Here is a 24,912-nt window from a genome sequence, read left to right as displayed (position 1 = left end):
TGATGGTTTATTGCTGGAGGTTTTTGTTCTGTTTTTGTTTTGAACCTGGGTCTTCTGTGCTTCAAAGGCTGAAATTTTGAGTCTCAGACTCTTCTATCTAGAGGTCTCATGCCCATGGCGTGGTCCATGGACCAGCAGCATCAGATTCAATCAGGAACTTGTGAGAAACACAGAATCTCAGGCCTCTTTCTTGACCAGCAGTGTCAGCATTTGCTTTTTCCAGACCTGGGACCGAGGGGAGGCAGATGCTGTTGGTCTGAGGACCCCCTTTGGAGTAGCAGGTGTCCACGTCACGGCATTTCACACTTTCCTGTGCACACAGATCACCCAGGGTCTTGTAAAAATGCAGATTCTGATTCATCAGTTCTGGGGAGGGGCCTGACAGGTTGCATTTCCACCAACTCCCAGGCAGTGCTGGTGCTCCTGGCCCATGAAGTACTCTTGGAGCAGCAGGGGTGTAGAGTCTCCAAGGTCCCTGACAGCATTGAGCAGTACCTCAGAGCTGCTATAACCAGTTGCTACCAAACAGAGGGCTTAAAACAAGGGGAAGTCTATTCCCTCGCCATTCTGGGGCCCAGAAATCTGAATTAAGGTGTCTGCAGGGACATGCTTTCCCTGAAGCCTCTAGGGAGAGTTTGTCCTGGTGTGGCCAGAAATCCTTGGTGTTCCTTGGTTTGTAGCCACACGACTCCAGTCTCTGCCTCTGTCACTAGGTGGTGTTGACCCTAAGCTGACCATGTGCCTCTTTTCTTATAGGGATGCCAATAATATCAGTTTAAGGGGCCTCCTACTCATCCTCATGGAGGTCTTAATTACATCTACAAAGACTCTATTTCCAAAAAAGGTTATTTTCCCAGGGACCAGGGCTTAGGTCTTCCAGAGGTAGTTCAGCCTACAGCAGTCCCCTTTACTCTCTCATGCTGGCTCCTCTGGAAACCCACTCTGGGGCTCTTACCTGACTTCTTGCTTCTGTGCTGCCCAGATGTGAATGAGTGTGCAGATACCACCACGTGCCCAGCTTATGCAAAATGCATTGACACTTCGGATAGTTACTACTGCACTTGCAAACGAGGTTTTCTATCCAGCAATGGAATGGAACACTTTAAGGACCCAGGAGTGACATGCATAGGTGAGTACATACAACCTCATAACCCTCTAGCATTTTGTAGGAAAATCGGGTGGAAGCTGGTGGGGTAGTGGATGTAGGTATTCTTTCTTTTCCCTCAAATATTATTTGCGCCCTCTCTCCCTCTCTGACCATTGCTTTCCTTTATTTTTCTATAATGACAACAATTCCTGCTCACTAAAACTTCCAATGATTTGGAGCTGGCGTTAGCATGGAAATAAAAGTAAAAACCATGCTATTTGTTTATGTCCAGAAATAGCGGCTGCTTTCATTTTGGGAGAACTCCTTTTCATTGCCTCTCCATGCAGAAAACAAGAATTTCTAACATTCACTGAATACCTGGTCCCCTGTGGAGGGCTCTCAGTGCATTTTTACATGAAACTGAGTGCAGGCATTGTGATAATCTCTAGTGTACAGATGAGGAAACTGCTTGGAGCCCCAAAATGATGCATTCATGGTCATGTGGTTGAACTGGCCTCCAAACCCACATCTTGCAGAATCTAACAGCAATCTCTGAATCATGTCATCTAGTTGTAAGCTGTTGGGGGAAGGTATTTACCCTCTCTAAGCCTCAATGTTCCCATCTGTAGAGTGACTATAGAATAATAACTACATCAAAGGATTTTGGGAAAATTAAATGCAGTCACGTATGCTATGGGCATATGCAAGAAGTATCACTAACATAAGTCATATGAATTGAGATAGTCCCTAGAAAGATTGAAGTTCTTTATCTGCATTTCTTCCTTTTAGATCTTGATTCTCCCCTCCACAGTCAATATCTGACAGTCACCTCTGAATATAACCAGCAGTGCAAGCCAACTTTTTTATGCCAGGGACCAAATAGTAAATATTGTGGGGGTTGCAAGCCATAGGATCTGTCTCAGAAACTTTAATACCCCAGTTGTAGTGGGAAAGCAGCCATAGATGATATACAAATGAATGATGTGGCTTTGTCCCAATAAAACTTTATTTATACAAACAGGCAGTGGACTCGATTTGCCTCACAAGCTATAGTTTGCTGGTCTCTGAAGAAGATAATTGGTTTCTATTGTTGTAGTTCCCTTGGAGCCCCAAACCCTCTTTATTTTGGTGTTACAATTTATGGGTTATTCAGTAAGCTTCAGTAATCCTGATGGGCCCTGGTTTTAAACTTTGGATTCAAATCAACATTCCCCATCTAGCAAAGTATGGTTACCATAGCAAGGATTTCATCCACTTTATACCTTTGATCTCTGTGTGGTGCCTGATATCTAGTGAGTAGTCAGGTGATATCTGTGGAACGAAGGAACACATTCCTTATTCTTTATGTCAACCCCAGATTTAATCAGCCTTTATCGCTGGTTCCTAATGTTTTACTACTTCACAGAAAGGTGGAACGAACATTCCTGAGGTTTGATCCTGATGTACAGTGGCAGCTCCAGATTGCTGTGTAGGAGAGGCCCAGTTTTCTGGGAGAGGCTATAAGAAACTCACCTTGAAGCTGTATTTGCATGCCATGGATGTTGCAAGGGTTTAGGATGACTTGGCAGAGCAGAGCTGAAGGAGACTTGGGGCTGGACCACCCCACCGTACCATGACTGCACAATTTTATGGGCCCTCCACTGAGTAAATTGCTCTATGGGCTTTTTAAGTTCTTTTTAAGCTACTTCTTCTTTATCTACTGCTGAGTAGCAGAACTCCTGCCAGCTTAGTACATCCAAACAAGGACAATCATTTATTTTGCTCATGGATATATCTGTCATTTTGTTTGAGTTTGGTGACGTGGCTTGTCTCTGTTCCATGCAGTGTCAGCTGAGTTGGCTCAAGTGGGGGCTGGAGGATCCACCTGAAAGAGAGCACACTCACATGGCTGCTCAGCTGGTGCTGGCCTTGGGCTGTCTGCCCCACCAGGGCTGAGGGCTGAAGCTCTGGTTCTTCTTCTCATAAGTTGTTTCTCCATGGCTGGTTGGGCTTCCTCACAGTATGGTGGCCAAGTTCCGAGAGAACAAGGAGGAAGTGCATGGTATCTTTATGACTGTGTCACCAGCCTCATAGTCCCATCATGCTCAGATACAAGGGGAGTGAATACAGACTCCACTGCTTGCTGGATGGACTACAAATACACATAGAATGAAGGGCATACAGCATGGCAGACATCATTTCTGCCATCTTGAAAAACAATGTGCTACACAAGATAAGGCAATTTTGTAACTCCACCTCTTTCTGGATCCAGATATAGATGAGTGTTCTCAAAGCCCCCCACCATGTGGTCCCAACTCAGTCTGTGAAAACCTTCTGGGGAGGTACAAGTGCAGCTGTTCGCCTGGTTTCTCTTCTCCCACTGGAAATAAATGGATCTCGGGAAATCCAGGTCGTTTCATCTGCACAGGTAATGCTCTCAGGCATGGGTCTCTGGGGGACAGTGACCTCTCTTGAGCTGGGTACATATGCCTCTCACCCTAGACACACCATCTTGGGTCTGCTCACTCTCCTCCACTGCTCCTCAGACATCAATGAATGCCTCTCCCGTGGGGTCTGCCAAGAGCATGCTGAGTGTATCAACACCTTGGGAAGCTACAAGTGCAGATGCCAGGTTGGATTCATCGCTCACAACTCCATCTGTGAAGGTATGGAGGTCCTGCTTTTCTTTATTTACCTACTTAATCCATTAAGAACCACCTCACTTGATGATCATGTGTGGTAGGGATTATGATCTTCTGTTTGGGGATGAGAAAATCAAGGCTCAGAGTATTGAAGTGACTTCCCCAAGGACACACAGCTGTTCACTAGAATAGCCAGGATTTGAAGTACTGCCGAGGACCTACTAAGAGACAGGTAGTGGGTCAGGCTGTACTGGAGAGTAATGAAGGGCTGTGTCTTTGCTGTCATATCCTCTCAAGGGATGCTGGCAATGTCTGGAGGCACTTTAATTGCCATAACTGGTCGTATTCAAGGGGGCTTGTGGGTGCTCTCTGTTCTAGTGAGGAGACGCTAGAGATGCTGCTAAAAACCCTGCAGTGCATGGAATAGCTTCCCTACACCCCAAACTAACCTGGTCCCAGATACCAGTAGTTCTGAGGTAGAGACACTCTGTAGTAGGAGATGCTCAGACTCAAACTTCACAATTTTTTCCCAAAAGAAAAAATTCACATAGAATGAAGGGCATACAGCATAGCAGACATCATTTCTGCCATCTTTGAAATTACAATGTGCTGCACAGTTTAAGAGAATTCTGTAATTCCAATTCTTTCTGGGTCCAGATATAGATGAGTGTTCTCAAAGCCCCCCACCATGTGGTCCCAACTCAGTCTGTGAAAACCTTCTGGGGAGGTACAAGTGCAGCTGTTTGCCTGGTTTCTCTTCTCCCACTGGAAATAACTGGATCTCAGGAAATCCAGGTCGTTTCATCTGCACAGGTAATGCTCTCAGGCATGGGTCTCTAGGGGACAGTGACCACTTGCATTGGGTACGTGTGCCTCTCACCTTAGACACGCCGTCTTTGTTCTGCTCACTCTCCTCCACTGCTCCTCAGACATCAATGAATGCCTCTCCCGTGGGGTCTGCCAAGAGCATGCTGAGTGTATCAACACCTTGGGAAGCTACAAGTGCAGATGCCAGGTTGGATTCATCGCTCACAACTCCATCTGTGAAGGTATGGAGGTCCTGCTTTTCTTTATTTACCTACTTAATCCATTAAGAACCACCTCACTTGATGGTCATGTGAGGTAGGGATTATGATCTTCTGTTTGGGGGTGAGAAAATTAAGGCTCAGAGTATTGAAGTAACTTCCCCAAGGACACACAGCTGTTCACTAGAAGAGCCAGGATTTGAAGTCCTGCTGAAGGCCTACAATGAGACAAGCAGTGGGTCAGGCAGTAGTACTTGAATGTAACGAATGGCTTTGTCCTGGAAGTTATATCCTCTTAAGAGTTTCTGGCAATGTCTGGAGTCATTTTGAGTGTCATAATGGTGGTATTCAAGGGGCATTGTGGATGCTACTGTGATCTAGTGAGGAGAGGCCAGAGATACTGCTAAATACCCTGCAATGCATGGAGTAGCTTTTCTACACTCAGAAATAATCTGGTCCCAGATGCCAGTAGTTTTGAGGTAGAGAAACTCTGTCCTAGGAGTTGCTCAGATTCAATCTTAGGAATTTTTTCCTAAAAAGTATTGGACTGGAGTCTTAAGAGTTACCCTCGACTCTTTACCCCCACTCCCATGTCTATATTAAATCAGTCTTCATATCTTAGGGAATTTACCTGCTAAATATGTCTTTAAACTCTCCATTCTTCCCCATCTTGGTTCAGGCTCAACTACTACTTTAGCAACCTCTGCACTGGGCTTTCTCTTCCTCTCATCTTGTCCTTTTGAATTCATCCTTCAAACTGCAGCCAGAATATTCTCACAAGATGCAAGCGCTCCATCTTCCTGATTCTGGTGCAGTACTACTATTCTCCATGCTCATTGGTACAGAGGGTGACTCCATCAAGCAAGTCATGGAGTGATCAAGTCCTTATCACATGCCCTTGGCTTGGAGTGAGAGATATGGAAATCCTTTCTAATTTTTCTGATCCATTTATAGCGGTTAGATACTGCTGAGTAACAAGTTACCCTGAAAGTCAGTGGCTAGAAACAAATACCATCTATTTAGCTTTCTATTCTGTGCATTGGAAGTTTAGGTTGGGCTTTGCTGGTCAGTTCCTTGGGTCTCTCATGTGCTTGTTCATATATCTGTGGTCAGCTATGGGTCAGCGTGTTGCATCTCAGCCGGTGACCTCCCATGAAGGGGGTTATCAGGGATGATCCATCAATATCATTATGAATGATAAAAATGAGCTGAAGCAAATAAATCTCTAGAAATCTAATTTTGGAACTGACATCACATCATTTCTTTAAAAAAATTTTTTTTATTGGAGTTCAATTTGCCAAGATATAGCATAACACCCAGTGCTCATCCCGCCAAGTGCCCCCCTCAGTGCCCATCACCCAGTCACCCCAACCCCCTACCCACCTCCCCTTCCATTACCCCTTGTTCATTTCCCAGAGTTAGGTATCTCTCATGTTTTGTCACCCTCACTGATATTTTCTTTTTTATATAAATTTACTTTTTATTGGTGTTCAATTTGCCAACATATAGAATAACACCCAGTGCTCAGCCCGTCAAGTGGCCACTTCAGTGCTGGTCACCCAGTCACCCCCACCCCTCGCCCACCACCCCTTCCCCCACCCCTAGTTCGTTTTCCAGAGTTAGGAGTCTTTCATGTTCTGTCTACCTTTCTGATATTTCCCACTCATTTTCTCTCCTTTCCCCTTTATTCCCTTTCACTATTTTTTATATTCACCAAATGAATGAGACCATATAATGTTTGTCCTTTTCTGATTGACTTACTTCACTCAGCATAATATAATACCTTCCAGGTCCATCCACATTGAAGCAAATGGTGGGTATTTGTCGTTTCTAATGGCTGAGTAATATTCCATTGTATACATAGACCACATCTTCTTTATCCATTCCACTTTTGATGGACACCGAGGCTTCTTCCACAGTTTGGCTATTGTGGACATTGCTGCTATAAACATCGGGGTGCAGGTGTCCTGGCGTTTCACTGCATCTGTATCTTTGGGGTAAATCCCCAGTAGTGCAATTGCTGGATCATAGGGCAGATCTATTTTTAACTCTTTGAGGAACCTCCACACAGTTTTCCAGAGTGGCTGCACCAGGTCACATTCCCACCAACAGTGCAAGAGGGTTCCCCTTTCTCCACATCCTCTCCAACATTTGTTGTTTCCTGTCTTGTTACTTGTCCCCATTCTCACTGGTGTGAGATGGGATCTCATTGTGGTTTTGATTTGTATTTCCCTGATGGCCAGTGATGTGGAGCATTTTCCCATGTGCCTGTTGGCCATGTGTATGTCTTCCTCTGTGAGATTTCTCTTCATGTCTTTTGCCCATTTCATGATTGGATTGTTTGTTTCTTTGCTGTTGAGTTTAAGAAGTTCTTTATAGATCTTGGATACTAGTCCTTTATCTGATAGGTCATTTGCAAATTTCTTCTCCCATTCTGTAGGTTGTCTTTTAGGTTTGTGGACTTTCTTTTGCTGTGCAGAAGCTTTTTATCTTGATGAAGTCCCAATAATTCATTTTTGCTTTTGTTTCTCTTGACTTCGTGGATGTATCTTGCAAGAAGTTACTGTGGCCAAGTTCAAAAAGGGTGTTGCCTGTGTTCTCCTCTAGGATTTTGATGGAATCTTGTCTCACATTTAGATCTTTCATCCATTTTGAGTTTATCTTTGTGTATGGTGCAAGAGAGTGGTCCAGTTTCATTCTTCTGCATGTGGATGTCCAATTTTCCCAGCACCATTTATTGAAGAGACTGTCTTTCTTCCAGTGGATCGTCTTTCCTCCTTTATCGAATATTAGTTGACCATAAAGTTCAGGGTCCACTTCTGGGTTCTCTATTCTGTTCCATTGATCTATGTGTCTGTTTTTGTGCCAGTACCACACTGTCTTGATGACCACAGCTTTGTAGTACAACCTGAAATCTGGCATTGTGATGCCCCCAGCTATGGTTTTCTTTTTTAAAATTCCCCTGGCTATTCGGGGTCTTTTTTGATTCCACACAAATCTTAAGATGATTTGTTCCAACTCTCTGAAGAAAGTCCATGGTATTTTGATAGGGATTGCATTAAATGTGTAAATTGCCCTGGGTAACATTGACATTTTCACAATATTAATTCTTCCAATCCATGAGCATGGAGTATTTTTCCATCTCTTTGTGTCTTCCTCATTTCTTTCTGAAGCGTTCCGTAGTTTTTAGGGTACAGATCCTTTACCCCTTTGGTTAGGTTTATTCCCAGGTATCTTATGCTTTTGGGTGCAATTGTAAATGGAATTGACTCCTTAATTTCTCTTTCTTCAGTCTCTATTGTTAGTGTATAGAAATGCCACTGATTTCTGGGCATTGATTTTGTATCCTGCCACACTGCTGAATTGCTGTATGAGTTCTAGCAACTTTGGGGTGGAGTCTTTTGGGTTTTCTATGTAGAGTATCATGCCATCTGCGAAGAGGGAGAGTTTGACTTCTTTGCCAATTTGGATGCCTTTTATTTCTTTTTGTTGCCTGATTGCTGAGGCTAGGACTTCTAGTACTATGTTGAATAGCAGTGACACCACATCATTTCTGCTGCATTCTATTGTTCAGTGAAAGTCATAGGCCAGCTAGATTCAAGGTGTGGGGAAACACCTTTTTGACTTGGGTTTTCATTTCCACTGATCAGATGTGGATGAATGTGCTGATCCCAGAACTTGCCCAGAGCATGCCACTTGCCACAACAGTCCTGGAAGCTACTCTTGTGTCTGCAATGTAGGATTTGAATCTAGTGGTGGAAAGAAGAGACTCCTGGGTTCCAGAGAGATATGTGGAGGTAGGTGGAAGGAGTCTGTTGGCAAACGAGGTCCAAGTCTTTTTGCCAAGACAGCTCTGGTATGGGAGGGATTAGGATGAGTCTTAGCCAAGCCTACAGCCCTCACCTGCCAAGCCAATGTCAATAATCCCTCATTCTTTCTTTCATTCATTCACTCACTCATTCAACAAATACTTCCTGAGTACCTAGTATACACCAGGCATGATTCTAGAGATGGTGGATGTAGCAGTAAATAACAGAGTAAAAACTATTTGTTCTCCTGGAACTCATCACCTAGTGTTGGGTAGATATATGGCAACATAAATACATGAACATATCATGTGCCAAGAATACTTGAAGGAAATAAAGATAAATAAGGCAGGAGCTGGATAGGGAGAGCTTGAGGTGAGGGTCTATTTTTAATAGAGTGGTAAGGAAAGGCCATGCTGGGAAGCTGGTATTTGAGAAAAGATATAAAGGGCATGGGGGAGTGAGACATTTGATTTCTGGTGATCGGTGTTCCAGGAGGAGAAAACAGCAGGTACAGAGGCCTGGAGGCTGGATCCCAGAAAGCGTTAAGCTTTTCCATTCTTGTACCCATTGTCTTCCCAACAACCTGATGGTGTCAGTGTATTTTATACCCATTTTACAGATGAGGAAATTGAGCCTCCATTGGGGTGGAGCAACTCTCCCACAGTCAAATAGACAGGAAATAGGGGAATCATGATCTATACTGTGCTGAGTGTGACTTCACACCCTGTGCTCTAACCATCATGCAATTTCAGCCTCCAAATGAGGCTGCAATGTCCAGCAACCCAGCATGGGGGCTTGCATAGGGCCAGCATGGACTTAATCTCCAAATTCCCAGATTCTGACTCAAGACAGTCTGGGGAGATGTCTCATTCCTGAGCCTCTTCCCAGGCCTAAGAAGCCTGAAAACTTCCCTTTTCTTCTTTTAAGGGCACTAATCCTATTATCAGATCTCATCTTAATCCAATCATCTTACAAGGGCCCATGTCCAAACACCATCCCACTGAGTGTTAGGGCTTTACCATATGAATTTGGGGAGACCTAACTGAGTCCACGGCCCCCTGGAACACACGACGAACAGGCACAGAGCCAGGCTTTGAGCCCAACCTGTCCATGCTCTCTATGCCTCCAGTTAGACGCCTCTCAATTATTATTACTGATGATGTAGTGATTCCTTGGAAAGGAATTGAGATGTATTAAGGACAGAGTGGGGCAAGTGGGTTCAGACCTGAGGGATCAAAGAAGGAGACTTCATGAACCTACCAGTAGTCAGTGATCTGGATCAGAAATGACTAAGGGATTAGAAGAGAAAGATGAGCTAGGTGAGCTTAGGTGGGACCAGACTCTTGGGGTCTCCTGTGTTCTAATGAAGAGCTTGGTTTTTTTCCAGAGCTGTAGAGAGCCTCATCTGGAGATTTGTGTGGGTCACAGACATGCCTCTTTGCACTTCCTTTCAGTAGTGTTTAAGAGGATGTGAGCAGGTCCCAGGAGACTCACTGGCTTGAGGCAAGGTGGGGCTATGCGCTGCCATGGCCTCAGCATCCTTCATCCTTTTGACTTAGATCACTTTTCTGCTTAGATGTGGATGAATGTGCCAGGAACTCAACTATTTGTGGCCTCAACTCTGTCTGTACCAACATCCTGGGAGGATATAATTGTTCCTGCCTGCCTGGGTACTTTTCGCCTGCTGTTTGGACTCCTGAGAAACCAGAAGATTTCATATGTACAGGTAATGCTCTCAGCCATGCTGAGAATTTTCAATGGCTGTCAAACTACCTTGAAATGTAGTGGCTTCCCACTGCTTTGTGCTTGCTCACGATTCTGTTGGCTGACCACTTGGGTTTTCTGGGGGCCCTGGGATGGTTGCCCGGTCCAAAATGGCCTTGTGTACATGACTGGTAGTTGGTGCCGGTCTCTGGCTGGGAGATCAGCTGGGCCCCTCAGTTTCCCTCATGGGCCCGTCCTCATGGTTTCTTGGGCTTCCTCAGATCATGGAAGCTGGTTTTCAGGAAGGGAATGTACAAGGGGAAGAAAGCAGAAACTCTGGGTTCTTATAAGACTTGTGCTTACAAGTCACAGAACATACCTCTGCCTCATTCTCCTGGTCACAATCATGGGGCTAGCGTAGATGCCAAGGAAGGGGGAATTAACTCACTATCTGACTGGGGAAGCAAGAAGGGCACACAGGAAGTGGAGGAATTGATGGTGGCCATCTTTGGAGGATCTACTCTACTGCAGAACATGTCTTATGTTCTTTGACCCCCAGGGGAAATGCATGCTTCTTTTCATTAAAAAATGTTCTATTTCTTTTCTCTCATTATTTTCACCAGCTGCTGACATTGTTAGAGGCAGGACAATAGAGAGGCACATTTGAAAGGGACCTTATATAAATTAATAGAGCACTCTGGGCTCATAGACATTTTTTCAGGACCCCATTCCAGTCCAATTATCACTGCTTTTATTTGTTTTACCTACTCAACAAGTTTCACTTTGCATGAAGGGAGGTTTTCTCAGTCAATACAGTTTGGAAAACCATGCACCTAGTCCAGCTCCATATGCAAAATATAAACTCCATTTGTGCTATTTCCTTTTTTTCTAGTGTGAAAAAGAATATTTTTTTAAAAAGAATATTTTATTTATTTGAGAGAGACAGAGAAAGAGAGAGAGGACATGAGCTTGGGGGAGGGGCAGAGGGAGAGAGGAAGAAGCAGGCGCTTTATTCCAAACCCTGGGATCATGACCTGAGCTGAAGGCAGGTGCTTAACTGACTGAGCCACCCAGGCACCTCCCATTTGTGCTATTTCTGATGAGAGTTCACCTCCTGGATGTTTAAATGAGTCTGTAAGTGGAGAGCTCACTATTAAAGGACAGGCACTCTTTGGTTAGAGATGTTTTCTGTTATACCAGGAGGAAAACCACTTCCCTGTACCTTAACTGTGGATCATTCTTCTGTCCTTTGAGATCTCCAAATTAGTCTATACTCATATCATAAGGATTTCTTCCAACCCTCCATGGTAAAGCCCAGTGCATTTGCACAGGCCGTTAGTCGATTTTGCCGGTTTTATCCTCCTGTTTTGTGAACTGATATAGGAATATGAAAATTTTTGCTCTTACTTCCCTCCTGATTTTTTTCCCCAGGACATTCTATTACATATATCCTCTATGGCTCAGAACTCTCCAGAGGGAGAGGTAACTCCTTATTGTCACTGTGACCTGGCATCAACTTGCATTAATACACTGGGTTTCCTCAACTTTGCTGCTATTGACATTTTGAGCTAGACAATTCCTTTTTTTAAAAAATATTTTATTTATTTATTCATGATAGACAGAGAGAGAGAGAGAGGCAGAGACACAAGCAGAAGGAGAAGCAAGCTCCACGCCAGAAGCCTGATGCGGGACTCGATTCTGGGATTCCAGGATCGTGCCCTGGGCCAAGGCAGGCGCCAAACACTGAGCCACCCAGGGATCCCCGATAATTCCTTTTTTATATTCAAATTCAATTAGCCAACATATAGTACATCTTAGTTTCAGATGTAGTGTTACATATGTCACTTGTTGTGTATAATAACACCTAGTGCTCATCACATGAGGTGCCCTCCTTAATGCCTATCACCCTATTACCCCATCCCACCACCCACCTCCCATCCAGCAACCCTCCGGTTGTTTCCCAGAGTTAAGAGTCTCCCATGGCTTTTCTCCCTCTCTGATGACTTCTCGCTCAGTTTTCCCTCCCTTCTCCAGTGATCCTCTGCGCTAGATAGCTCTGTGTGGTGGAGGGCTGTCCTGGGCGCTATAGGATATTTGGCAATATATGTGGCTTCTACCCACTAGATCACAATAGTACACCCTCTAACCCTGGCCCAGTCAAACAACCAAAGATGTCTCCAGATATTGTCCTTGTCCCTGGCAGGGGTACAGGGGGCAAGCCTCCCTCAGTTGAGAATCATTAGCTTAACATAAAAGAATTTCTGACTCTCATTACCATCCAATATAGACATACCTGGCCAGTGGGCAGCTTTTCTCCACATGGTGATAAGGGATCCATTTTCCTCACATCTGTTGGTTTCTATATCACTTATGACATTGGAATCACTGTTTCAGCCAGTGGTGAGAAAAGAGAGAGAAGGGACACCCACTTTGTACCACCTTGGCCCAGAAGTGACAAATGTCATACTTGCTCCCCTTCTCTAAGTGAAAACCAGTCATGTGGCCCCATGTAGTTGCAGAGATTTCTGGGAAATGTCCTTGCTTGGGACACCATGTCTTAAGGACAACTCCATGCCTTGGAAATGTGACTTTTGTAGGATTGACTTTTGACTTTTGTAGGATTGCTAGCCACCTGCCTCATGCCCATTCTCTACCCTACAGATATTGATGAGTGCCTTCACTTGTGCCCTTCCTTTTTAAAAAGATTTTATTTATTCGTTCATGATAGACACAGAGACATGGAGAGAGAGGCAGGCAAAGGAGAAGCAGGCTCCCTAGGGGAACCCTGAGTGGGACTTGATCCCAGGACCCCAAGTTCATGACCTGAGCCAAAAGCAGATGCTCAACTGCTGAGCCATCCAGGTGTTCCCACATGTGCCCTTTCCAATGCAACTTGCACCAACAGCTCTGGGAGCTACTTTTGTACCTGCTCTCTTGGCTTTATACCAAGCAATGGACAGCTAAGCTCACAGACCAAGAAGTCAAATGTAGAGGTGAAATGAGGGTTTGCTGAACATCCTCGGAAAGACATATCTCTTGGTTCTTCTGGGTTGTTTGATTTTTTCAAGTTCTTTGCAGATATTGATGAATGCTCCCAAGATCCATCACCATGTGGCCCCAATTCTGTCTGCACCAATACCCTGGGCTCCTACAGCTGTAGATGCAATAAGGGCTTTCGTCCCAATCCAGGAGGCTCCTCAAACTTCACCTGCCAAAGTAAGCATCTCCTAGTGTCCCTTCACAATGGAATCAATCTGGGTTTGGTGTGGTGGGGAAAATGATCATTAAAAAGCTAATGATACAAAAAAGCAACTATATTTAAGATAACTGTCATAAAGAAGGAGCGCATGTAGATTTTGAGGTGTCAGGGGAGGCTTTTTTTGGGGGAAAGATACTAAGGCAAGACCTGAGGAGTGAATAGGAGCTGGCCAGATGAGCAGAGGCAAAGGGAAGAGCACGAGCAAAGGCCCTGCAGTGGGAAGTCCTGGACATTGAGAGTAAGAGGAAACGAGGCTTAAAGATATGGTTGGGTCTGGTGCCTGGGGCTTTGTGGGTCCTGTTAAGTGATTTGGATTTGAATTCTGAGTGCAACAGGCAGCACTGTAGGCAGCGGTAGGGGTAGATGATCAAATATGTGTTCAGAGATGGCTACTATGTGGAGAAGAGATTGCAGTGGACAATGGAGGATTTAGGGATGCAGAATCCAGAGGAGGAGCTGTACCAAGCATAGCCGTGGTGATAGAGAAAATCAGGTAGATGCCAAATGCTCCTTGGACAGAGAACAGCAGGGCCTGTGGACCCACTGGATGTGACGGTGAGGAGCTAAACAGGCAAACTGAGGTCCAGGGAGGTGCAATCACTTGTCCCAGAGCTGGACTGGCTAGGATGTTGTTTTGACTGTTTCCACAGAAACCAAACAACAACTTAGAAATTTAGCTCTTAGAAGGACATTTTTTTTTTTCCTGTGCTCATTTCTCTGTATTTGCAGCTTTTTTTATAAATTTATTTTATATGGGTGTTCAATTTGCCAACATATAGAATAACACCCAGTGCTCAGCCCGTCAAGTGCCCCCCTCAGTGCCTGTAACCCAGTCTCCACCCCCCCTCCCCTTCCACCACCCCTAGTTCGTTTCCCAGAGTTAGGAGTCTTCATGTTCTGTGTCCCTTTCTGATATTTCCTACCCATTTCTTCTCCTTTCCCCTTTATTCCCTTTCACTATTATTTATGTTCCCCAAATGAATGAGACCATATAATGTTTGTCCTTCTCCGATTGACTTATTTCACTCAGCATAATACCCTCCAGGTCCATCCACATTGAAGCAAATGGTGGGTATTTGTCGTTTCTAATGGCTGAGGAATATTCCATTGTATACATAAACCACATCTTCTTTATCCATTCATCTTTCGATGGACACTGAGGCTCTTCCACAGTTTGGCTATTGTGGACATTGCTGCTAGAAACATCGGGGTGCAGGTGTCCAGGCGTTTCATTGCATCTGCATCTTTGGGGTAAATCCCCAGCAGTGCAATTGCTGGATCGTAGGGCAGGTCTATTTTTAACTCTTTGAGGAACCGCCACTCAGTTTTCCAGAGTGGCTGCACCAGGTCACATTCCCACCAACAGTGTAAGAGGGTTCCCTTTTCTCCACATCCTCTCCAACATTTGTGGTTTCCTGCCTTGTTAATTTTCCCCATTCTCACTGGTGTGAGGTGGGATCTCATTGTGGTTTTGATTTGTGTTTCCCTGATGGCCAGTGATGCAGAGCACTTTCTCATGTGCATGTTGGCCATGTCTATGTCTTCCTCTGTGAGATTTCTCTTCATGTCTTTTGCCCATTTCATGATTGGATTGTTTGTTTCTTTGCTGTTGAGTTTAAGAAGTTCTTTATAGATCTTGGAAACTAGCCCTTTATCTGATACGTCATTTGCAAATATCTCCCATTCTGGAGCTTGTCTTTTAGTTTTGTTGACTGTATCCTTTGCTGTGCAAAATCTTCGTATCTTGATGAAGTCCCAATAGTTCATTTTTGCTTTTGTTTCTTTTGCCTTCGTGGATGTATCTTGCAAGAAGTTACTGTGGCCGAGTTCAAAAAGGGTGTTGCCTGTGTTCTCCTCTAGGATTTTGATGGAATCTTGTCTCACATTTAGATCTTTCATCCATTTTGAGTTTATCTTTGTGTATGGTGTAAGAGAGTGGTCTAGTTTCATTCTTCTGTATGTGGATGTCCAATTTTCCCAGCACCATTTATTGAAGAGACTGTCTTTCTTCCAGTGGATCGTCTTTCCTCCTTTATCGAATATTAGTTGACCATAAAGTTCAGGGTCCACTTCTGGGTTCTCTATTCTGTTCCATTGATCTATGTGTCTGTTTTTGTGCCAGTACCACACTGTCTTGATGACCACAGCTTTGTAGTACAACCTGAAATCTGGCATTGTGATGCCCCCAGCTATGGTTTTCTTTTTTAAAATTCCCCTGGCTATTCGGGGTCTTTTTTGATTCCACACAAATCTTAAGATGATTTGTTCCAACTCTCTGAAGAAAGTCCATGGTATTTTGATAGGGATTGCATTAAATGTGTAAATTGCCCTGGGTAACATTGACATTTTCACAATATTAATTCTTCCAATCCATGAGCATGGAGTATTTTTCCATCTCTTTGTGTCTTCCTCAATTTCTTTCAGAAGTGTTCTATAGTTTTTAGGGTATAGATCCTTTGCCTCTTTGGTTAGGTTTATTCCTAGGTATCTTATGCTTTAGGGTGCAATTGTAAATGGGATTGACTCCTTAATTTCTCTTTCTTCAGTCTCATTGTTAGTGTATAAAAATGCCACTGACTTCTGGGCATTGATTCTTTTCATAAATCTGCAAACTGTAGATGGAACAGGGTGACAGGGCTGCCCAGATCATCCCAGCTCCCAGGTGCCTTCCACTTGTTGCCTCTCTATCCCTCAGTATGTGGTTTTCCAAGCCATTATTCTCATGGTGGAGGATAGATCAGCCTCCTCTGTTCATGTTTCAGCCAAGGGGGAAGAGGATGGGGAAGTAGAGAAGATATTTATTCTCTAAGAGCATGGCCAAACAGTGTGCATATCACTTCTGTGCATGCCCATTGGGCAGAACTTAGCCACCGGGCCACACCTAGCTTCAGGACACACAGAGAATGCAGTCTTTAACTGGAAGTCATGTTACTACAAGGAAGTAGGGGATGTGGTCTGGGGAAGGACTGCTGTTCTCTGCTTGATGGTTTACTGCTGGAGGTTTTTGTTTTGTTTTTGTTTTGAACCTGGGTCTTCTGTGCTTCAAAGGCTGAAATTTTGAGTCTCAGACTCTTCTATCTAGAGGTCTCATGCCCATGGCGTGGTCCATGGACCAGCAGCATCAGATTCATTCAGGGACTTGTGAGAAACACAGAATCTCAGGCCTCTTTCTTGACCAGCAGCATCAGCATTTGCTTTTTCCAGACCTGGGACCGAGGGGAGGCAGATGCTGTTGGTCTGAGGACCCCCTTTGGAGTAGCAGGTGTCCACGTCACTGCATTTCACACTTTCCTGTGTACACAGATCACCCAGGGTCTTGTAAAAATGCAGATTCTGATTCATCAGTTCTGGGGAGGGGCCTGACAGGTTGCGTTTCCACCAACTCCCAGGCAGTGCTGGTGCTCCTGGCCCATGAAATACTCTTGGAGCAGCAGAGGTGTAGAGTCTCCAAGGTCCCTGACAGCATTGAGCAGTATCTCAGAGCTGCTATAACCAATTGCCACCAAACAGAGGGCTTAAAAGAAGGGGAAGTCTATTCCCTCGCCGTTCTGGGCCCATAAATCTGAAATTAAGGCGTCTGCAGGGCCATGCTTTCTCTGAAGCCTCTTGGGAGAGTTTGTCCTGGTGTGGCCAGAAATCCTTGGTGTTCCTTGGTTTTAGCCACATGACTCCAGTCTCTGCCTCTGTCACCAGGTGCTGTTGTCCTTGAGCTGTCCATGTGCCTCTTTTCCCTTTCTTAAAAATCATCATCATATCAGATTAAGGGATATCCTACATCTCTTATCCCACTAAGGGGCCTCCTACACATCCTCATGGAGGTCTTAATTATATCTACAAAGACTCTATTTCCAAATAAGGTTACATTCCCAGGGACCAAGGCTTAGGTCTTCCAGAGATAGTTCAGCCTAAGACAGTCCCCTTTACTCTCTCATGCTCCTCTGGAAACCCACCCTGGGGCTCTAACCTGACTTCTTCCTTCTGTGCTGCCCAGATGTGAATGAGTGTGCAGATACCACCACGTGCCCAGCTTATGCAAAATGCACTGACACTTCGGATAGTTACTACTGCACTTGCAAACGAGGTTTTCTGTCCAGCAATGGAATGGAACACTTTAAAGACCCAGGAGTGACATGCACAGGTGAGTACATGCAACCTCGTAACCCTCCAGCATTTTGTAGGAAAATCGGGTGGAAGCTGGTGGGGTAGTGGATGTACGTACTCTTTCTTTTCCCCCAAACATTATTTACTCCCTCTCTCCTTCCCTGACCATTTTTTCCTTTCTTTTTCTTTTTTTTAAATTTTTATTTATTTATGATAGTCACAGAGAGAGAGAGAGAGAGGCAGAGACGCAGGCAGAAGGAGAAGCAGGCTCCATGCACCGGGAGCATTCGATCCTGGGTCTCCAGGATCGTGCCCTGGGCCAAAGGCAGGCGCCAAACCGCTGCGCCACCCAGGGATCCCCCTTTCTTTTTCTATAATGACAACAATTCCTGCTCTAAAACTTCTAATGATTCGGAGCTGGCGTTAGCATGGAAATAAAAGTAAAAACCATGCTATTTGTTTATATGCAGAAATAGCAGCTGCTTTCATTTTGGGAGAACTCCTTTTCATTGCCTCTCCATGCAGAAAACAAAAATTTCTAGCATTCACTGAGTACCTGGTCCCTTGTGGAGGGCTCTCTGTGCATTTTTTTTTAAAAGATTTAATTTATTTATTCATGACACACACACACACACACACAGAGATAGAGAGAGAGAGAGAGAGAGGCATAGACATAGACAGAGGGAGAAGCAGGCTCCATGCAGGGAGCCCGATGTTGGACTAGATCCAGGTAATCCAGGTTCTCCCCCTGGGCCAAAGCAAGGCTCTCAATCGCAGAGCCACCCAGGTGTCTCTCTCTGTGTTTTTTACATGAAACTGAGAGCAGGCGTCATGATAATCTCTGGTGTACAGATGAGGAAACTGCTTGGAGCCCCAAAATGATGCATTCATGGTCATGTGGTTGAACTGGCCTCCAAACCCACATCTTGCAGAATCTAACACCAATCTCTGAATCATGTCATCTAGTTGTAAGCTGTTGGGGGAAGGTATTTACCCACTCTAAGCCTCAATGTTCCCATCTGTAGAGTGACTATAGAATAATAACTACATCAAAGGATTTTGGGAAAATTAAATGCAGTCACGTATGCTATGTGCATATACAGGAAGTATCACTAGCATAACTCATGTGAATTGAGATAGTCCCTAGAAAGATTGAAGTTCTTTGTCTGCATTTCTTCCTTTTAGATCTTGATTCTCCCCTCAACAGTCAATATCTGACTGTCACCTCTGAATAAGACCAGCGGTCAGCCAGGTTTTTTATGCCAGGGACCAAATAGTAAATATTGTGGAGGTTGCAAGCCATAGGATCTGTCTCAGAAACTTTAATACCCCAGTTGTAGTGGGAAAGCAGCCATAGATGATATGGCTTTGTCCCAATAAATGAATGATGTGGCTTTGTCCCAATAAAACTATTTATACAAACAGGCAGTGGACTGGATTTGCCTCACAAGCTAGTTTGCTGGTCTCTGAAGAAGATAATTGGTTTCTATTGTTGTAGTTCCCTTGGAGCCCCAAACCCTCTTTATTTTGGTGTTACAATTTATGGGTTATTCAGTAAGCTTCAGTAGTCCTGATGGGCCTTTGTTTCAAACTTTGGATTCAAATCAACATTCCACCTCTGGCAAAGTATGGATCCCACAGCAAGGATTTCATGTACTTTATCCTGTGTGGTGCCTGATATCTAGTGAGTAGTCAGGTGATATCTGTGGAACGAAGGAACACATTCCTTATTCTTTATGTCAACCCCAGATTTAATCAGCCTTTATCGCTGGTTCCTAATGTTTTACTACTTCACAGAAAGGTGGAACGAACATTCCTGAGGTTTGATCCTGATGTACAGTGGCAGCTCCAGATTGCTGTGTAGGAGAGGCCCAGTTTTCTGGGAGAGGCTATAAGAAACTCACCTTGAAGCTGTATTTGCATGCCATGGATGTTGCAAGGGTTTAGGATGACTTGGCAGAGCAGGGCTGAAGGAGACTTGGGGCTGGACCACCCCACCGTACCACGACTGCACAATTTTATGGGCCCTCCACTGAGTAAATTGCTCTATGGGCTTTTTAAGTTCTTTTTAAGCTACTTCTTCTTTATCTACTGCTGAGTAGCAGAACTCCTGCCAGCTTAGTACATCCAAACAAGGACAATCATTTATTTTGCTCATGGATATATCTGTCATTTTGTTTGAGTTTGGTGACGTGGCTTGTCTCTGTTCCATGCAGTGTCAGCTGAGTTGGCTCAAGTGGGGGCTGGAGGATCCACCTGAAAGAGAGCACACTCACATGGCTGCTCAGCTGGTGCTGGCCTTGGGCTGTCTGCCCCACCAGGGCTGAGGGCTGAAGCTCTGGTTCTTCTTCTCATAAGTTGTTTCTCCATGGCTGGTTGGGCTTCCTCACAGTATGGTGGCCAAGTTCCGAGAGAACAAGGAGGAAGTGCATGGTATCTTTATGACTTAGTGTCACCAGCCTCATAGTCCCATCATGCTCAGATACAAGGGGAGTGAATACAGACTCCACTGCTTGCTGGATGGACTACAAATACACATAGAATGAAGGGCATACAGCATGGCAGACATCATTTCTGCCATCTTGAAAAACAATGTGCTACACAAGATAAGGCAATTTTGTAACTCCACCTCTTTCTGGATCCAGATATAGATGAGTGTTCTCAAAGCCCCCCACCATGTGGTCCCAACTCAGTCTGTGAAAACCTTCTGGGGAGGTACAAGTGCAGCTGTTGGCCTGGTTTCTCTTCTCCCACTGGAAATAAATGGATCTCGGAAATCCAGGTCGTTTCATCTGCACAGGTAATGCTCTCAGGCATGGGTCTCTGGGGGACAGTGACCTCTCTTGAGCTGGGTACATATGCCTCTCACCCTAGACACACCATCTTGGGTCTGCTCACTCTCCTCCACTGCTCCTCAGACATCAATGAATGCCTCTCCCGTGGGGTCTGCCAAGAGCATGCTGAGTGTATCAACACCTTGGGAAGCTACAAGTGCAGATGCCAGGTTGGATTCTTCGCTCACAACTCCATCTGTGAAGGTATGGAGGTCCTGCTTTTCTTTATTTACCTACTTAATCCATTAAGAACCACCTCACTTGATGATCATGTGTGGTAGGGATTATGATCTTCTGTTTGGGGATGAGGAAATCAAGGCTCAGAGTATTGAAGTGACTTCCCCAAGGACACACAGCTGTTCACTAGAAGAGCCAGGATTTGAAGTCTTGCTGAGGCCTACCTTGAGACAAGCTGTGGGTCTGGCAGTACTTGTGAGTAATATAGGGATCTGTCCCTGCAGTGATACCCTTTCAGGTGATTCTGCCAATGCTTGGAGGCATTTTTTGAGTGCCACAACTGGTATTGTTCAAAGGCATTGTGGGTGCTACTGTGATCTAGTGAGGAGAGGCCAGAGATTCTGCTAAATACTCTGCAATGCATGGAACAGCTTTTCTACACCCAAAAATAATCTGGTCCCAGATGCCAGTAGTTCTGAGGTAGAGAATCTCTGTCCTAGGAGGTGTTGAGACTCAAATTTCAGATTTTTTTCCTAAGAAGTATTGGACTCAAGACCTGATAGTTACCTTCGACTCCCCAAACCCGCACACCCCTCCATATTAGCAGTCATCATATCTTAGGGAGTTTACCTGCTAAATATGTCTTAACTCCCTCCATCTTCCCCATCCTGGTTTGGGGTCAACTATTATTTTAGCAACCTCCTCACTGGGCTTTTCCTTCCTCTAGTCTTGTTTCCTTGAATCCATCCTCCAAACTGCAGCCAGAATATTCACACAAGATACAAGGGCTCCATCTTCCTAAGTTGGTGCAGTCTAGCGTTATCCATGCTCACTGGTAGAGAGGGTGACTCCGTCAAGCAAGGCACGGAGTGACCAAGCCCTTATCACATACCCTTGGCTTGGAGTGAGAAATACTGGAAATCCTTTCTAATTTTTCTGATCCATTCATAGTGGTTAGATACTGCTGAGTAACAACTGAAGGTCTGTGGCTAGAAAAATACCATCTGTTTAGCTTTCTATTCTGTGCATTGGAAGTTTGGGTTGGGCTCTGATGGTCAGTTCTTTGGGTCTCTCATAGGCTTGTTCATATGTCTGTGGGCAGCTTTGGGTCAGCTTGGTTCAACTCATCTGGGCTGCCTCCCATGTCACTAGGGTTTTCTGGGATAATCCCTCTCTTGTCAACTTTTTCTCTCATTCTTCCTTAGGCTAGTATTGTGCTTGTTCATATGGAAGAAGCAAGGTGCCCAAAGTATGAGCAGAAGCAAATATGCCTCTAAAAGTCTAAGTTTCGAACTGACACCACATAATTTTTTGCTGCATTCTATTGGCCAGTACAAGTATAGGCCAGCTAGATTCAAGATGTGGGGAAGCAAGCTCCACATCTTAGAAGAGTAGTGGCAAAGTCACATCTCAGTGCACCATCTGCATCCCATGGTGTAGGTACAGGAAAGAGTCAAGGAGGATAGCCATTTCTATGGTCATTACGCTTTGGAGCTATTTGCCACCCTCTGCTTGTATATGTTGAGCCAGAATTTAGTCTCATGCCTGAGCACCTAGTATATGCCAGACACTAATCTAGGGATACAGCAGTGAATAACAGAGGAAAAGCTATTTGTTCTCCTGGAGCTCATCACTTAGTGTTGGGTAGATTGATGGTAACATAAATACATGAACATATTATGTGCCAAGAATACTTGAAGGAAATAAAGATAAATAAGGCAGGAAAGGTGGATATGGAGAGAGAGCTGGAGGTGAGTTTCTACTTTTTAATAGAGTGGTAAGGAAAGGCTATGCTGGGAAGCTGGTATTTGAGAAAAGATGTGAAGGGCATGGTGGAGTGAATATTGGATTTCTGGTGATTGGTGTTCCAGGAGGAGGAAACAGCAGGTACAGAGGCCTGGAGACTGGATCCCAGAAAGCGTTAAGCTTTTCCATTCTTGTATCCATTGTCCTCCCCAAAACCTGATGGTGTCAGTGTATTTTATACCTATTTTACAGATGAGGAAATTGAGTCTCTGTGGTGGAGGCTCTGTGGTGGAGCAACTCTCCCATGGTCAAATAGATAGGAAGTAGGGGAGTCATGATCTACACTGTGCTGAGTGTGACTTCACACTCTGTGCTCTAACCATCATGCAATTTCAGCCTCCAAATGAGGCTGCAATGTCCAGCAACCCAGCATGGGGGATTGCATAGGGCCAGCATGGACTTAATCCTCAAATTCCCAGATTCTGACTCAAGACAGTCTGGGGAGATGTCTCATTCCTGAGCCTCTTCCCAGGCCTAAGAAGCCTGAAAACTTCCCTTTTCTTCTTTTAAGGGCACTAATCCTATTATCAGATCTCATCTTAATCCAATCATCTTACAAGGGCCCATGTCCGAACACCATCCCACTGAGTGTTAGGGCTTTACCATATGAATTTGGGGAGACCTAACTGAGTCCACGGCCCCCTGGAACACACGACGAACAGGCACAGAGCCAGGCTTTGAGCCCAACCTGTCCATGCTCTCTATGCCTCCAGTTAGACGCCTCTCAATTATTATTACTGATGATGTAGTGATTCCTTGGAAAGGAATTGATATGTATTAAGGACAGAGTGGGGCAAGTGGGTTCAGGCCTGAGGGAGCATGAGAAGGAGACTTCATGAACCTACTGGTAGTCAATGAATCTGGATCAGGAATGACTAAGGGATTAGAAGAGAAAGATGAGCTAGGTGAGCTTAGGTGGGACCAGACTCTTGATATCTGCCGTGTTCTAATGAGGAGCTTGGATTTTATCCCAAGCTTCTAGAGAGCCTCATCCGGAGATTTGTGTGGGTCACAGACATGCCTTTTTGCACTTCCTTTCAGCAATGTTTAAGAGGATGTGAGCAGATCCCAGGAGACTCACTGGCTCCAGGCAGGGTGGGGCTATGCATTGCCAAGGCCTTGGCATGGTTCATCCTTTTGACTTAGACCACTTTTCTGCTTAGATGTGGACAAATGTGCCAGGAACTCAACTCTTTGTGGCCTCAACTCTGTCTTTACCTACATCCTAGGAGAATAGAATTGTTCCTGCCTGCTCGGCCTTTACCTCCCTCCTGATTTTTTCCCCCAGGACATTCTATTCCATATATCCTCTATGGCTCAGAACCCTCCAGAGGGAGAGGTAACTCCTTATTGTCTCAGTGACCTGGCATCAACTAGTATTAGTTGCCAGGTTTCCTCAACTTTGCCACTATTGACATTTTGAGCTAGATAATTCCTTTTTTGTATTCAAATTTGTAATTTGAATACAAATTAGCCAACATATAGTACTCTTTGTTTCAGATGTAGTGTTACATATGTCACTTGTGTATAATAACACCTAGTGTTCATCACATGAGGTGCCCTCCTTAATGCCTATCACCCAATTACCCCATCCCACCACCCACCTCCCATCCAGCAGCCCTCCGGTTGTTTCCCAGAGTTAAGAGTCTCCCATGGCTTTTCTCCCTCTCTGATGACTTCTCGCTCAGTTTTCCCTCCCTTCTCCAGTGATCCTCTGCGCTAGATAGCTCTGTGTGGTGGAGGGCTGTCCTGGGCGCTATAGGATATTTGGCAATATATGTGGCTTCTACCCACTAGATCACAATAGTACACCCTCTAACCCTGGCCCAGTCAAACAACCAAAGATGTCTCCAGATATTGTCCTTGTCCCCTGGCAGGGGTACAGGGGGCAAGCCTCCCTCAGTTGAGAATCATTAGCTTAACAAGAATTTAAATTAAAAAAGAATTTCTGACTCTCATTACCATCCAATATAGACATACCTGGCCAGTGGGCAGCTTTTCTCCACATGGTGATAAGGGATCCATTTTCCTCACATCTGTTGGTTCCTATATCACTTATGACTTTGGAATCGCTGGTTCAGCCAGTGGTGAGAAAAGAGACAGAAGGGACATCTACTTTGTACCACCTTGGTCCAGAAGTGACAAACGTCATACTCACTCCCCTTCTCTAAATGAAAACCAGTCACGTGGCCCCATGTAGATGCAGAGATTTCTGGGAAATGACCTTGCTTGGGACACCATGTCTTAAGGACAACTCCGTGCCTTGGAAATGTGACTTTTGTAGGATTGCTAGCCACCTGCCTCATGCCCATTCTCTACCCTGCAGATATTGATGAGTGCCTTCACTTGTGCCCTTCCTTTTTAAAAAGATTTTATTTATTCATTCATAATAGACACAGACACACACAGAGAGGCAAGCAGAGGGAGAAGCCGACTCCCTAGGGGAAGCCTGATGCGGGACTTGATCCCAGGACCCCTGGTTCACGACC

At 44.8% G+C, this 24,912-nt stretch overlaps 1 protein-coding gene across 1 annotated transcript in view; it reads left to right on the top strand.

Annotated features, from left to right (window-relative positions):
• ADGRE1 (adhesion G protein-coupled receptor E1) overlaps nucleotides 1-24,912 on the top strand; it is a 61,369-nt gene that overhangs the window by 13,175 nt on the left and 23,282 nt on the right. The window contains 12 exon segments of the mRNA XM_055344811.1: nucleotides 983-1,129; nucleotides 3,339-3,494; nucleotides 3,613-3,732; nucleotides 4,366-4,521; nucleotides 4,638-4,757; nucleotides 8,384-8,530; nucleotides 10,119-10,268; nucleotides 13,325-13,462; nucleotides 17,497-17,643; nucleotides 20,252-20,371; nucleotides 20,374-20,406; nucleotides 20,525-20,644. Of these exon segments, the coding sequence (XP_055200786.1) occupies nucleotides 983-1,129; nucleotides 3,339-3,494; nucleotides 3,613-3,732; nucleotides 4,366-4,521; nucleotides 4,638-4,757; nucleotides 8,384-8,530; nucleotides 10,119-10,268; nucleotides 13,325-13,462; nucleotides 17,497-17,643; nucleotides 20,252-20,371; nucleotides 20,374-20,406; nucleotides 20,525-20,644 (1,554 nt within the window).

This window comes from Nyctereutes procyonoides, unplaced genomic scaffold (genome assembly GCF_905146905.1).
Source record: "Nyctereutes procyonoides isolate TBG_1078 unplaced genomic scaffold, NYPRO_anot_genome, whole genome shotgun sequence".
Classification (NCBI taxonomy): Eukaryota; Metazoa; Chordata; class Mammalia; order Carnivora; family Canidae; genus Nyctereutes; species Nyctereutes procyonoides.
Note: the sequence above shows the minus strand (reverse complement) of the source record. Positions and strands in the feature narration are given on the sequence as shown.